Source organism: Schistocerca nitens, chromosome 5 (assembly GCF_023898315.1).
Source record: "Schistocerca nitens isolate TAMUIC-IGC-003100 chromosome 5, iqSchNite1.1, whole genome shotgun sequence".
NCBI lineage: Eukaryota > Metazoa > Arthropoda > Insecta > Orthoptera > Acrididae > Schistocerca > Schistocerca nitens.
The window spans coordinates 222187814-222202030 of record NC_064618.1 but is presented as its reverse complement, the minus strand read 5'-3'; the positions used below and the strand labels follow the sequence as shown (position 1 = coordinate 222202030).

At 45.2% G+C, this 14217-nt stretch overlaps 1 protein-coding gene across 1 annotated transcript in view; it reads left to right on the top strand.

Annotated features, from left to right (window-relative positions):
* Window positions 1-14217, top strand: part of LOC126260351 (lipase 3-like) — a 166937-nt gene that overhangs the window by 112481 nt on the left and 40239 nt on the right. Inside the window, exon 4 of the mRNA XM_049957677.1 lies at window positions 13725-14043. Within this exon, the coding sequence (XP_049813634.1) occupies window positions 13725-14043 (319 nt within the window). The remainder of the gene's footprint in view (window positions 1-13724; window positions 14044-14217) is intronic.

Below are 14217 nucleotides of genomic sequence, written 5' to 3'. Positions count from 1 at the left end.
TATCTTTATGAAATCCTCTCTTGATTCTTCTAATATTTTGAGTGAATTTTTTTCTTTCATTTTTTAGGATGATGGCATTTTCTTGAGTTTTATGTGTTTGAAACTTTAACCATGCTCGGTGTCTATCTTCATGGAATTTGTCACATTCTGATGTCCATCATGCATGTTTCCTTCGTGGGTTCAAGGGAGCTAGATTCTCTGCTTCTTTTTTAAGATTAGGCACTAGTTGTTCTAGATCATCTGTTAATTTGATGGTTTGTGTTATTTGTTGGTACTTATCATTTTTAATTAGCTGATGTGGGTCAAACCTCCTTTTTGTTTTATTAGTTTTTCCGGTCCTCTTCTTTAATGGAGTGAATGTGATTTTAATTTTAACCATATAATGGTTCGAGCCTGTGTCTACTCCTCTCAGTACTTTAACATTGTGGATCTCCTTATGAACATTTTTGTCCATACAGACATGGTCTAGCTGCCACTCGCCCTTCCTCCAGTCTGGATGTTTCCATGTTTTAAGTTTACTTGGCTTCCTCTTAAAGTATGTTGATTTAGATATAAGGTTGTGTTCTCTGCAGAGTTCTACAAGTCTTTGACCGTTTTTGTTTGTAAATTTATGTGGACTCCATTTTCCAATTATATCTTTATATTTCATTTCTTTTCCCAACTGAGCATTGAAATCTCCCAATAAGATTTTTACATTCTTTTTATTTACTCTGTTCACAGTTTGTTCTAGAAGGTCCCAAAATTTATCTACGTCTTCCTTTGTTTTTGTTAGACAATTTTTATCATTTGTTGGGGCATGAGCATTTATCATTTTATAGGTTTTATTCATTGTTTTAAAGCTTAGAGTCGAATTCTTGGTGATACTGCTTGGAAATCTGTTACTGAATCTATTATTTTTATGTTTACTAAATACACTGTTCTAAACTGGGGACATTGTTTCATTGCCCTAGGTCCTGGTTTCCCATTATAAATTCTGTATCCTTGTAATTCGAATGGGTCCTCTGTGGTGTTTTTCATTTCTTGGATCCCTGTTATTAAAATTTTTTGTTTTTGTTTATTTAGTTCATCTGTGAGCTCCTTGAGTTTTCCGGTCTGAAGTAGTGAGTTTATGTTGTGTGTTGCTATATAATTTATTTGCTCATGTTTAATCTTCTTTTTGTGTTTTAGTGTGCATTTGAATGGTTTCAAACGCTCCGATTCGTTGCTGTCTTCTAGTTTACTACCCACCGAATCCGATGTAGCCTTTTCTTGCCTTTTTGAGCAGGACGGTGAAATTTTTTTCCTAAAAGACCTTTCCATTTTTGACTTTCGAAGGTTGTCAACCTTAGTTGGAGCAAGCTCCGATTTACAACTACGGTTGTTAACCGCAGAGGGTGTGTTTGGTCCGCGAGAGCTATTTTATTTCACTCAAGTCCGCCAGTAAACCGGTGAGGACTTCCCTATCCGCCACCTGGGACGCGCCACGTAGGAGTATCACCTCTCCTCCTACTATGACAGCACAGTAGATTCGTGGTGTCACAGGACCAAATAAGATTAGCCGAAAACTATGGTAAAAATAAATGGTCACTAGATGACACCACAGATGTGCAATAATTCACAATAATTTAGTGATAGATGTCTTACAATGCTTAAGTGGAATGTAAAGCTTGTACGTGGAAATATATTTCACTGTTCACTTGTACTGATCTGTCGTTGAACGCTGCTATAGCTCCAAAACCAGTGAACGAAGGCTAACATCACTTATGACCAGGTTGGTTCTTCTTAGTGGCAGCTGTAGATGAGTCTTGAGACACACGTTGAGTGTATCCGTGTGTCTGCTTATATTCAGGTTGCCCACTTGGGAACTATTTGTATGACGTAAGACGGATGCGTAACATAATCCTTCTCCTAGGCGCCCTTTCTGGAGTCTATAACCTTAAGAATATTGCGCCTGGCTTGTAGGCAACTCAGCGCTATTCTATGTAGGCTGTGTCCCGTATCTTCCAGAGAAGGGCTTCATCTGACATTTATATTCGCTCGAATTGCTCGATGTATGTATTGTCAAAGAAAATCGATTTACCCCAGGATGCTTGTTTTGCATTCCTCTGCCTTCACTGGGAATGATTAATCTTGTTTCGTAGTTGGTGATATTTGGGTTGGGTCTTGACGATGGTTATTCGAAAGTTTTAGTGCCGCTTTGCAGCTGCTGCCAATGTATGCGGTGTACCAATGTGTAGCGCTTCTGTATTCATTATGTAGTGAATGGTTTATTGTCATTACTGTTGCTTTGTTAGGCATTACATTAAATGGCATCGTGATGTGAAGAAAGGATGGGTCTCGAACCGAAGTGTGCGTGTTACAACGACCTGATCAACGACCTGATTCTTGACTAATATAATTCTGATGTGAAGTTCAACTTGATTGTATGGCTTATAAGTGATTCTGTTTTAAGTTAATCGTGAAGCGACTGTTCAGCAAGGAAACCCCTTCTACCTCCAAAGATGAAGTTAAAAAACCGAAACAAACACAAAACGGCGAGTATGATGAAATGTACTTACAGTTTGGCTTTACAGTAACGGCCAGTAAAGAAACCAGTGATAACTCAATTCCCCAATGCTTTATACGCCTATAAACACTTTCAAATCAAGGCATGAAGCCTTCTTTATTAAAACCGCATCCAAGTTCTAAGCACTCTGAGTTAGTTGTTAAACCTTAAACCTACTGACTTTTTTCCAAGGAAATCTACATTTCGTAATACGGATTGGAAATGCATGGCAAATTTTACTAACACTCATGCTTAATTGGCAGAAGCCTCAAACTTGGCTAGTTTTGGAATTGTAAAGGAAGTAAAGCATCACATCCCCTTTTCGGGTCCGTTAAAAAAATGGACAAGCTATAATGGTACCCAAAATTTCTAAAACTGTGAGGAGGTGCGCAGTGGCAAAGTCTGGAAACCCGTGTTCTAGACGATCCCGCATTTTTAACAGACTCGGTACTTCAGTTGAACTACATTGATTAGCGAACGAAGAGTGTGAATTACCGTGCAGCCACGCATCCAAAATCTAATAACTATTACAATCCTCCTCACCTTGCCTGATAAGCAGTGGTGAAATTGTGTTTCAGTACTCGGTTGCCAAAAGGTTGAACACCATCGCATAGAGAGTGTGTGACGTCTTTTACAGAGGCATTCATCATGATAATACATAAATTGATCTCCGAGTTTGTTTTTTCAACGTGTTGAATGATAGTGCTATTTTTCGTGACCTGCAGGTTCACTTACAGTTACGTAGGCTTATTCTAGTAATTCTCTAGTATCATGCGCAAGTTTTCTTTCTCATTCTAATAACAGGGATTAAAAGCTACTGCATTCGTATTCAATACGGGTCAAAACATTGCGTGAAAAACGAAAACTTATAGGGCAAAACATAGAGGATAACAAATACGAGACCAGTTCTGTGCCACTGTGCCACTTTGCTCAATTGCCTGTTGGTGTTATTCGGGTTACCCGCTCCCCCTTCTTCTGAATCATCGTTTGCAAAAAGCTAATCACGACACTATACTCTACATGCACTCATCAGTCGTACACTTGAAATAGACACTTAAGGCACAATACACGAATTTCGCAATGAAATGTGCCCAGTGAGTGTGTGTATGAAGACAAATCTTTCCGGTTGAGTTTGATGAACCTCTAGGGTCATAAGGACATTTGGAGTAGATATAGTACAGCAACCGCTCTGGCAGACCTTTTACGCATTAACGAGTCGGCTTTCCAACAGAATAAAGACCATCGTCACTGAGTGAAAAACCAAGTAATCAGCGTCCTATTTTCCAGCATATTGTTATTAACCTTTGACCAAGCCGCAGCGTGAATCTAATTTTACGTAAAACCGGTAATTCCTGCTGTCATAAATGGCATGATGAGACCACTCATACACTACAGGCAGTCGTTACTATAAAACTTGCAATATTAGTCCTACCTCTTGAGCCATTAAGGCGCTGAAATCAACTCTCCATGATTACTCCGCTTCAGGCTGAACCTAACGACCTGGATAGCCGTTAGTATATACCGAAAAGCTATTACGTTATACACACAAACCTTTCTCGTGACTCAGTGTTTCTGTTTGTGGAAACTGTATCAAAATTTCTACAGTAGTTCCCGAGATTAGCCTTCACATACAAACAGAAAAAAACGCCGCGTTGGACTTTATAATATGTATGGATGGATATGTTAGAAGGTAACTTATCGAAAACCTGGAAGATTCCAGTTTGTAACAGAGTGTGAGGCCATAGTGCACCCGTTAATTAGTAAATAAAGTGAATTATAATGTGTTTACGGATGATATCATTGCTTGACAGTCATCACAGAAGTACTGTGTTACCTGAAAAGTTTTTAGCGGATCAAAGGATGGTGCACAGACTGCCAGACGATGTGATTTATAATCTTTGTCAGAAAACATGATACATCTAATGAGAATTATCTCATTCCTCTGAAAATGAAAAGAGTAGTTGATATCACTGATTTAAGCAAGCGATCAGAGGGCGACAGGAAAGCAGCGATGTCTGTCAACGATTTTAGTACCTTTTTCGAGGCTCTAAGACTGTGCAGTTTCTGCGTCAGGCGCTAAATACGGCTTGGATAGGTACGGTACTACATGGCGTTACGTTCCCCGACGCCTGCCGGACGACATCCCTCCACACGCTGCTGTGCCACGAGCAGCCTATCTCCCAGGCGCGGCCATTCAGCAAGGGAGACATCGACGACCGTGTCAAGAGGGCATTCCAGGCGAGGGAAACTCCTTTTGTCAAGCCCTTCTCAGGCGCCAGTCAAACCTTAGATGATATCATCTCGCTGGGCGAGCCAGTTAGCGAGCAGCTCGTCATCGCGACTGGCGACAGTCAGTTACGAGTGATATTGCAACCAATCGGCATGCCGATGCGGAGGTCTTCAGTGAGGCAGGGGCGGTAGTTACAGCGAGAGTCACCGCCGAGGAACTTCAGGACGTTTGCTGGGAAGTCTGCGTGGTAGCTACGGACATGACATGGGACCATTCAGACTGTTTCAGCCTGTCAGTGTTGGACTTATGCCGGAAGGGCCCTGTTCCAGAAAGTTACTCTATTCAGTTCTTATGATATTTTGAGTGTTCGAATAAGCAGTCCTTGAATGTGAGCTCCTTCTTTGTGCAGTTGCTCCTACCCCAATGCTGGTGCTACACATGCTACTGGACAGATACAGCCGTGTCGCAACACACTGGGTATGTACGCTAGTACCAGAAATGCAGGCTTATCCAAGGTTTTTTTTTCTTTTTTTTTTGCAACTAAATGTCTGTATCAAGATTGTATGATGCGAATTTCGGGCTGTGTGGCGAGAGCATTCCCTCGAGGGTCCATTGTGTTGGTCCATGCGTTATCTACTGTACAATGGCTTCTGCCGACCTTATCGCTGTCACCCTATCCCTATGGTGGGATGTCTCAGAAAACATATCGTCGTGAACACAGCCAGATCTGGTCGTTGTCTGCACAGACCCGGGTTTTCCCTAAGAACTGGAAAATGAACTCTATAATTTTCCATACCAGATGACTGCACAAAACTTAACACATATAGCCCTATTCACTACCGCTTTAGTATCGGGATATTTTCATATACTAACATATTCCGAAGATAATCTACACACGATGTAGTCCAAGAAATCCTGATGAAGTATGTTAAACTCTGTGCCTATATATACGAGGTCGTGTTGAAAAGTAATTCCGCTCAATTTTTTATGCGAAAATTCTCAGATTTTTTAAAAATAAAACAGACATATTTATTCTTCATGTTTACATATTTGTTTCTCAACATAATCACCCTGGCGACGAACACATTCCTCCCAACGGGAGACCAGTTGTTAATACCGTCACTGTAGAATGTTTTACTTTATTGACGTAGCGACAACCTCATATCTGCTTACACCGCTTCCTCACTATCGAACTGAAATCCCTGAAGAAGTCCTGTGAGTTTTGCTAACATATGAGAATCCGATGGCGCCGAGTCAGGACTGTATTGGATGATCGATGACAGTGAACCGAAGGTGTCGGATTGTTGCAGACATGGCAGCGTTCTTCTGCAGTCTGGCATTGTTGTCCTGAAGGTAAGGCTGTTCCGCGTGGGGACACGAACTCTTCGAATTCGAGCTTTCAGTTTTCTGAGCTCTCTCTCATGCGTCGTTACAGTTACGTTACACAACGCTTTCTTACACGCTACAATCCGGAGCCCTCTACCGGCAGAGGGCTGCAGCTTGCGCCAGCGAAGCGGAAAAGTCGACTGAGAAATATGCATGACATGTAATAACGGCGCTGATAATCTCAGCGTTGAGCGTGCGTAAACTCCAAAAAGACACGACATGTAATAACTGATGTTGAAAAGAGGATAAAAAAATTCGGTGACATTACTTTTCAACACGCCTTCATATATGCTCTGCAACTTAGTGTATGATGGAGAGTATGTCGTAATATGTCAACGATTTCCTTTGCTATTACATTCCTGCACTGAGTGAGTGAAAATGGACTGTTGGCACGACTCAGTAGGTGCCCTTTTTTCTCTTATCTCTTTCTCATCATCACTACGTGAGGTTTACAATGAGGTGCCAAAAGTCATGGGATAGCTGTATGCAGTTAAACAGATGCCGGTAGTACGAGGTAAATTCAAGTTCTAAGGCCTCCGATTTTTTTTCTAATTAACTACTCACCCGAAATCGATGAAACTGGCGTTACTTCTCGACGTAATCGCCCTGCAGACGTACACATTTTTCACAACGCTGACGCCATGATTCCATGTGGAAAATCGCTGAGGCAATAGCAGCACGGCTGGTGAATGTGCGGCCACGGAGAGTGTCTTTCATTGTTGGAAAAAGCCAGAAGTCACTAGGAGCCAGGTCAGGTGAGTATGGAGCATGAGGAATCACTTCAAGGTTGTTATCACGAAGAAACTGTTGCGTAACGTTAGCTCGATGTGCAGGTGCGTTGTCTTGGTGAAACAGCACACGCGCAGCCCTTCCCGGACGTTTTTGTTGCAGTGCAGGAAGGAATTTGTTCTTCAAAACATTTTCGTAGGATGCACCTGTTACTGTAGTGCCCTTTGGAACGCAATGGGTAAGGATTATGCCCTCGCTGTCCCAGAACATGGACACCATCATTTTTTCAGCACTGGCGGTTACCCGAAATATTTTTGGTGGTGGTGAATCTGTGTGCTTCCATTGAGCTGACTGGCGCTTTGTTTCTGGACTGAAAAATGGCATCCACGTCTCATCCATTGTCACAACCGACGAAAAGAAAGTCCCATTCATGCTGTCACTGCGCGTCAACATTGCTTTTCAGCATGCCACACGGGCAGCCATGTGGTCGTCCGTCAGCATTCGTGGCACCCACCTGGATGACACTTCTCGCATTTTCAGGTCGTCATGCAGGATTGTGTGCACAGAACCCACAGAAATGCCAACTCTGGAGGCGATCTGTTCAACAGTCATTCGGCGATCCCCCAAAACAATTATCTCCACTTTCTCGATCATGTAGTCAGACCAGCTTGTGCGAGCCCGAGATTGTTTCGGTTTGTTGTCACACGATGTTCTGCCTTCATTAAACTGTCGCACCCACGAACGCACTTTCGACACATCCATAACTCCATCACCACATGTCTCCTTCAACTGTCGATGAATTTCAATTGGTTTCACACCATGCAAATTCAGAAAACGAATGATTGCACGCTGTTCAAGTAAGGAAAACGTCGCCATTTTAAGTATTTAAAACAGTTCTCATTCTCGCCGCTGGCGGTAAAATTCCATATGCCGTACGGTGCTGCCATCTCTGGGACGTATTGACAATGAACGCAGCCTCATTTTAAAACAATGCGCATGTTTCTATCTCTTTCCAGTCCGGAGAAAAAAAATCGGAGGCCTTAGAACTTGAATGCGCCTCGTATTGTGTGCTGAAGGTATAAAAGAACAGTGCCCTGAAGTGATTATGGCCACCCAACGGGAATTAAGAGACTTTGAACGCGGATTAGTGGTTGGAGCTAGACGCATGGGACATTCCACTTCAGAGTTCGTTAAGAAATTCAAAAGTCCAAAAGCCACAGTGTCAAGAGTATGCCGAGAATACCAGAATTCGGCCTTTACCTCTCACCACATACAACGCAGTGGCCAACGGCCTTCACTTGAGGACCGAGGGCAGCAGCGTTTGCGTTGAGTCGTCAGTGCTAATAGATAAGCAACACTCCCTGAAATAACCGCAGAAATCAATGTGAGACGTAATGGGCTACGGCAGCGAGCGACAGACGCGAGTGCCTTTGCTAAATTACGAAGTAGCCTGTGGAGCCTCACCTAGGTTCTTGACAATATCGGTTGGACATTAGACGACTGGAAAACCGTGGCCTGGTCAGATGAGTCCCGATTTCAGTTGGTAAGAGATGGCGGTAGGATTCCAGTGTGGCGCAGACCCCACGAAGCTTTAGACCCAAATTGTCAACAAGGTACTGTGCAAGCCGGCGGTGGCTTCATAATGGTGTAAACTGTGTTTTCACGGAATTGACTGGGTCCTCTGGTCCAACTGAGCACCATTGACTGAAAATGGTTATATTCATCTACTTGGAAACCATTCATGGATTTCATGTTCCAAAACATCGATGTAATGTCACTGGACCACAATTGTTCGCGATTTGTTTGAAGAACATTTTGCAAAGTTCGAGCGAATGGTCTGACCGCCCAGATTGCCCAACATGAATCCCACCGAACGTTTATGGGACATAATCTAGAGGTCAGTTCGTACACAAAATCCTGCACCGGTAACGCTGTCGTAGTTATGGACGGATATTGTGGCAGTATGGGTCAACATATCTACAGGATCCTTGCAACGACTTGTTGAGTCCATTCCACGTCGAGCTGCTGCACTATGCCAAGCGAAATGAGGTTCGGCAGGATATTAGGACGTATGACAAGGCTTTTGTCACATCAGAACACATCCTGATGGCGCCATCATACACTGTCTTCGTCTAATAAATCTCCTCTAAATTTTCCCAACAGGAATTCACAAAAACTATGTCGTCTTTACCCCAAGGATTCCCATCAATTAGCGATGAACAAATTATGGCACAATAGCTAGGTGCCAGACTGAACAGCCGAAGATCCTGAGAACGATACCCAGTAAATACTACGTTTTTTATCAGCCACTCACCACTTCTTTCATACCTCGCAACGTTGGTTAAAATGAAACATGCCGTCATGCACGGTTGTTCGTCGATTTGCGCCATGCTTCGGAGTAAACCTTTTTTTTTCTTTGCGTCATCAGTCTTTTGACTAGTCTAATGCAGCCCGCCACGAATTTCTCTCCTGTGCCAACCTCTTCATCTCAGAGCATCACTTGCAACCTGTGTCCTCAGCTATTTGCAGGATGTACTCCAATATCTGTCTTCCTCTACAGTTTTTGACCTCTACAGCTCTATTTAGTACCATGGAAATTATTCCCTGATGCCTTAACAGGTGTCCTATCATCCTGTCCCTTCTCCGTGTCAGTGTTTCCTACACATTCCTTTTCTCTCTGATTCTGCGGTAAACTTCCTGATTCCTTATCTTATCAGTCCACCTAATATTCAATATTCGCCTGTAGCACCACATCTCAAATGCCTCGATTCTCTTTTGGTCCGGTCTTCCGACAGTCCACCTTTCACTACCATACAATGCTGTGCTCCAGACTTTAAAGTAGGCTTCCCTAAAACCAGCACTGTGAGGCAGTCCAAAGATTGGAGGAAGGTAAGAGCATGCCACCTCCACTATCCTAGGACCTTACTATGTACTTAGTGTTCAAACCAACCTTCGGATTTACCAAACTGAACACACAAAGGCACTACAAACGTTGCCTGCGAGAAGGCATTGATTGAAATCAAGGGGAAGTTGAACATTTGTGCTGGACCAGGATTCGAGCCAGGGTCTCCTTCTTACTAGGCAGATGCTCCGTCCAGCATCAGGACACAGTGTTTATTGCAACTGCACGGACCACCCTAGCACGCCTTCCATCAGACGCAAATTCTCAACTTATCCACACAGGGCTAATTTAGTGACCCTTGCCCATTATTCTCATTATTCGAGGCAGGTCACCGATTTCCATAAGAGTTGGAGCCTGGTGTTTATCTGCACTGAAGAGATTATTGACCGTCGCCAGGGTGAACGCCAATAAAACTGACAAACTACAGGGACAGATTCCTTAATCGAAATGGAGGAGAAAAGGTCCTATGAACATGTGCTCGGAAATGCATCGTAGCCAAGGTAGATGGCGCTGACGAAGGAAGGTTCCTCGACCACGTGCCGCGTTTTCATTGTGTTGCTGGCTGTGTGATTGACGTAGGGTACTGTAAGCCGCAGAATCGTCTAGTATTCAAGCGGAGATAGTGTTTGTGTGTGGCCAAGCAGATGGAAACGGTCGCGAGGCAGCAGAGTTACACTACTGGCCATTAAAATTGCTACACCACGAAGATGACGTGCTACAGACGCGAAATTTAACCGACAGGAAGAAGATGCTGTGATATGCAAATGATTAGCTTTTCAGAGCATTCACACAAGGTTGGCGCCGGTGGCGACACCTACAACGTGCTGACATGAGGAAAGTTTCCAATGGGTTTCTCATAAACAAACAGCAGTTGACCGGCTTAGCCAGGTGAAACGTTGTTGTGATGCCTCGTGTAAGGAGGAGAAATACATACCATCACGTTTCCGGCTTTGATAAAGGTCGGATTGTATCCTATAGCGATTGCGGTTTATCTTATCGCGACATTGTTGCTCGCGTTCGTCGAGATCCAGTGACTGTTAGTAGAATATGGAATCGGTGGGTTCAGGAGGGTAATACGGAACGCCGTGCTGGATCCCAACGGCCTCGTGTCACTAGCAGTCGAGATGACAGGCATCTTATCCGCATGGCTGTAACGGATCGTGCAGCCACGTCTCGATCCCCGAGCCAACAGGTGGGGACGTTTGCAAGACAACAACCATCTGCACGAACAGTTCGACGACATTTGCAGCAGCATGGACTATCAGCTCGGAGACCATGGCTACGGTTACCTTTGACGCTGCATGACAGAGAGGAGCGCCTGGGATGGTATACTCAACGACGAACCTGGGTGCACGAATGGCAAAACGTCATTTTTTCGGATGAATCCAGGTTCTGTTTACAGGATCATGATGGTCGCATCCGTGTTTGGCGACATCGCGGCGAACACATATTGGAAGCGTGTATCACCCGGCGTGATGTTATGGGGTGCCATTGTTTACACGTCTCGGCCACATCTTGTTGGCATTGACGGCACTTTGAACAATGGACGTTAGATTTCAGATGTGTTACGACCCGTGACTCTACCCTTCATTCGATCCCTGCGAAACCATACATTTCAGCAGGATAATGCACGACCGCATGTTGCCGGTCCTGTACGGGCCTTTCTGGATACAGAAAATGTTCGGTTGCTGCCCTGGCCAGCACATTCTCCAGATCTCTCACCAATTTAAAACGTCTGGTCAATGGTGGCCGAGCAACTGGCTCGTCACAATACGCCAGTCACTACTCTTGATGAATTGTGGTATTGTGTTGAAGCTGCATGGGCTTCTATACCTGTACACACCATCCAAGCTCTGTTTGACTCAATGCCCAGGCGTATCAAGGCTGTTATTACGGCCAGAGGTGGTTGTTCTGGGTACTGATATCTCAGGATCTATGCGCTCAAATTGCGTGAAAATATAATCACATGTCAGTTCTAGTATAATATATTTGTCCAATAAATACCCGTTTATCACCTGCATTTCCTCTTGGTGTAGCAATTTTAATCGCCAATAGTGTATATCAAAACAAGTACCCTCACAGACACCAACCACATCACAGAACATCTCCACACCTTTTAGGGCTTTTTGGGCTCTTTCAGAAAGATGAACGTCCAGTGAGGCGGCAGACTGTGCATACATCAGATCGGGAAGACCGGGTTGTACAGGATACTGAGATGACCACTAGTAGAAGCTCTAGGCAAGTGGCCTGCCAACATGGTTGAAGCCAAAGTACGACTATGTGCACCCTGCATGACAACCGCTACTAACTCTATCACCTGCAACGAGTGCAAGGACTGTCAGCAGCGGGTTTCTCTCAATGGGAAGGTTTTTTCTATGGTTTTTGCACCAGACTGTCACAATTATGAGATTTCTGATATCAGACCTCTTTACCAACGAAGCAACCTACACTGGAACTGGCATCATCAGTCTTCATAATCGTCACCTGGGGCTACTTACACGCCACGTGGTCAGAGGAACTTTCATTCGTCAGTGCCATCTACCGTGGCAGCGATGCGTTTCTGGACACATGTTTACAGGTCCTTTTTGCTCCATTTCTATTCAGGAATCCGCTCCTGCAGTTTGTCGGTCTTATTAATGTTCACTCTGTATATGTGGTGCCTGCTGTTTCGGAAACGCACTACATACGTATGTACCATATTCACCTCCTGATGATTTTCAAGAGCATGCATCATTGTGTCTACTAGGAAAGAAACTCAAAGTTCGAGGACTTACTTGGAGCACCACGCACTCCGCCTCGTCTTCCGTGTATGCCTACCGTCCCCCACACAGATCCTCTACAACCTGATTCCTTTCCCCCATCTGCTCCTACTCCTCAAACATATCCGCATACTCTACACCTCCCGCCGCCTTGATACCCCTAAGCCCCTGGTAGCTCCTCTCGTCTACAACCCCCGCCATTTGCTGCGCTTTTGCTGTTGTGTCCCCCCTGCCCCCCATCTCTACACCCTTCACCTCCTTTCCCAAGGTGGCTTCTGTCAACTCCCCCTCCTGGATGACGCCCTCTCTCCCTCCATTTATAACTCCTATCAACTCTGATCCTCACCCCCTCCTTTCCTTTGTCCTTTTCCTGGGCTCCTTTTTCCCTCTTCCCCTGCCCCCTCCCCCACTCCATCCTGTTTTTTCCCTGCCTACCCTCTCTCTGCCTCCCTTCTCTCCCCTGAGCCCTTTTGCAATTTCCTTCCTCTGCCTTTCCCGGTACCTCTCGCGTCTGCCCTGCTCACCCCTTCTGAGTCCTCTTTCTTCATTGTCCCCCCCCCCCCCTGCTTTTCAATTTTCCTCTCCTCCAACCTTTTTCTTTCCCCTCATCTGTCCAGGTCCCCCCTCCAATCTGCCCTTGCCTGTGGTGTATCATCTTCGTGCCAACCTTTTAGTGCAGTGTTCCCAGTGATTGTCTAGTGTTGTGCCTTTTCTGAAGTGTTGCTAATGGACATCATGCTGTCGCAGGGTGTGATTTTTTATATCTCTTGTGAACAGAATCCAGACTGTCGCCGTCTCCTTTTTCCCTGTCTGCTAACTGTGCATTTTATTATCATCGCCCACCATTAGTTCTATGTTTTAACTTTCCACAATTTTCTGCCGTTTAACATCTTATCACCTGTTTTTATTATTTCTTATCTTCTTATGTTTTAACAGTTCTGTAGGCTGAAGAGCGGCGTACTAAACTGCTGCCAGCCCGCCACCTTAGGGGAGAATCGAAATCCAATATAGGAAAAAAAAACTTACTTGGAATCACATATGGCCACATTAGATGAACAATTTCTGAAGTGTTATAAAGCCACTTAAGCCAAGCAGAGTTCTATATTCTATTGCCCCTGAGTGACTTTAGCCTGTTCTCGCTAAACAAGAACCCACGATATCTTAATCCTGAAGTGCCGTCACTTGTGCCGGCAGCTGGCAGGAGATGGGCGAGCACGACCTGCCCGCTATGCTGGCCGCGGCGCGCCGCCTGTCGCGCTGGTCCGGCGCGCCGCTAGTGGTGTCGCACTCGATGGGCGCGGCGGCGCTCTCCGTGCTCATGTCGGGCCCGCGCGGGGCTTCCCCGCCAGCCCCTTTCCACAGCCGCGGGGCTCCCCCGCCGGGACACGGCCTCGCCCGAGGGGACTCCTCGACGGCGGTACGCGCCGCGGTCTGCCTGGCGCCCGCCGTCTTCCTGGCTCCGCCGCGCCGACCCTTCGGCCACCTGCTGCTAGAGTACTTTCCGGGCGTGGCGGTGAGTCGCAGCTGCAGCTGCCATCTACGCTGAGCAGCAGCGTCTACAACAGTGTATCAACAAGTGAGGGTTTCAGAAATATTGGATGCAATCTCAAAGAAACACACTTATTTCTGCCTCTCTACACGGATTGAAGCTGTCCTGACGTACAGTGGCAAAATCAGGTAGCTTTCC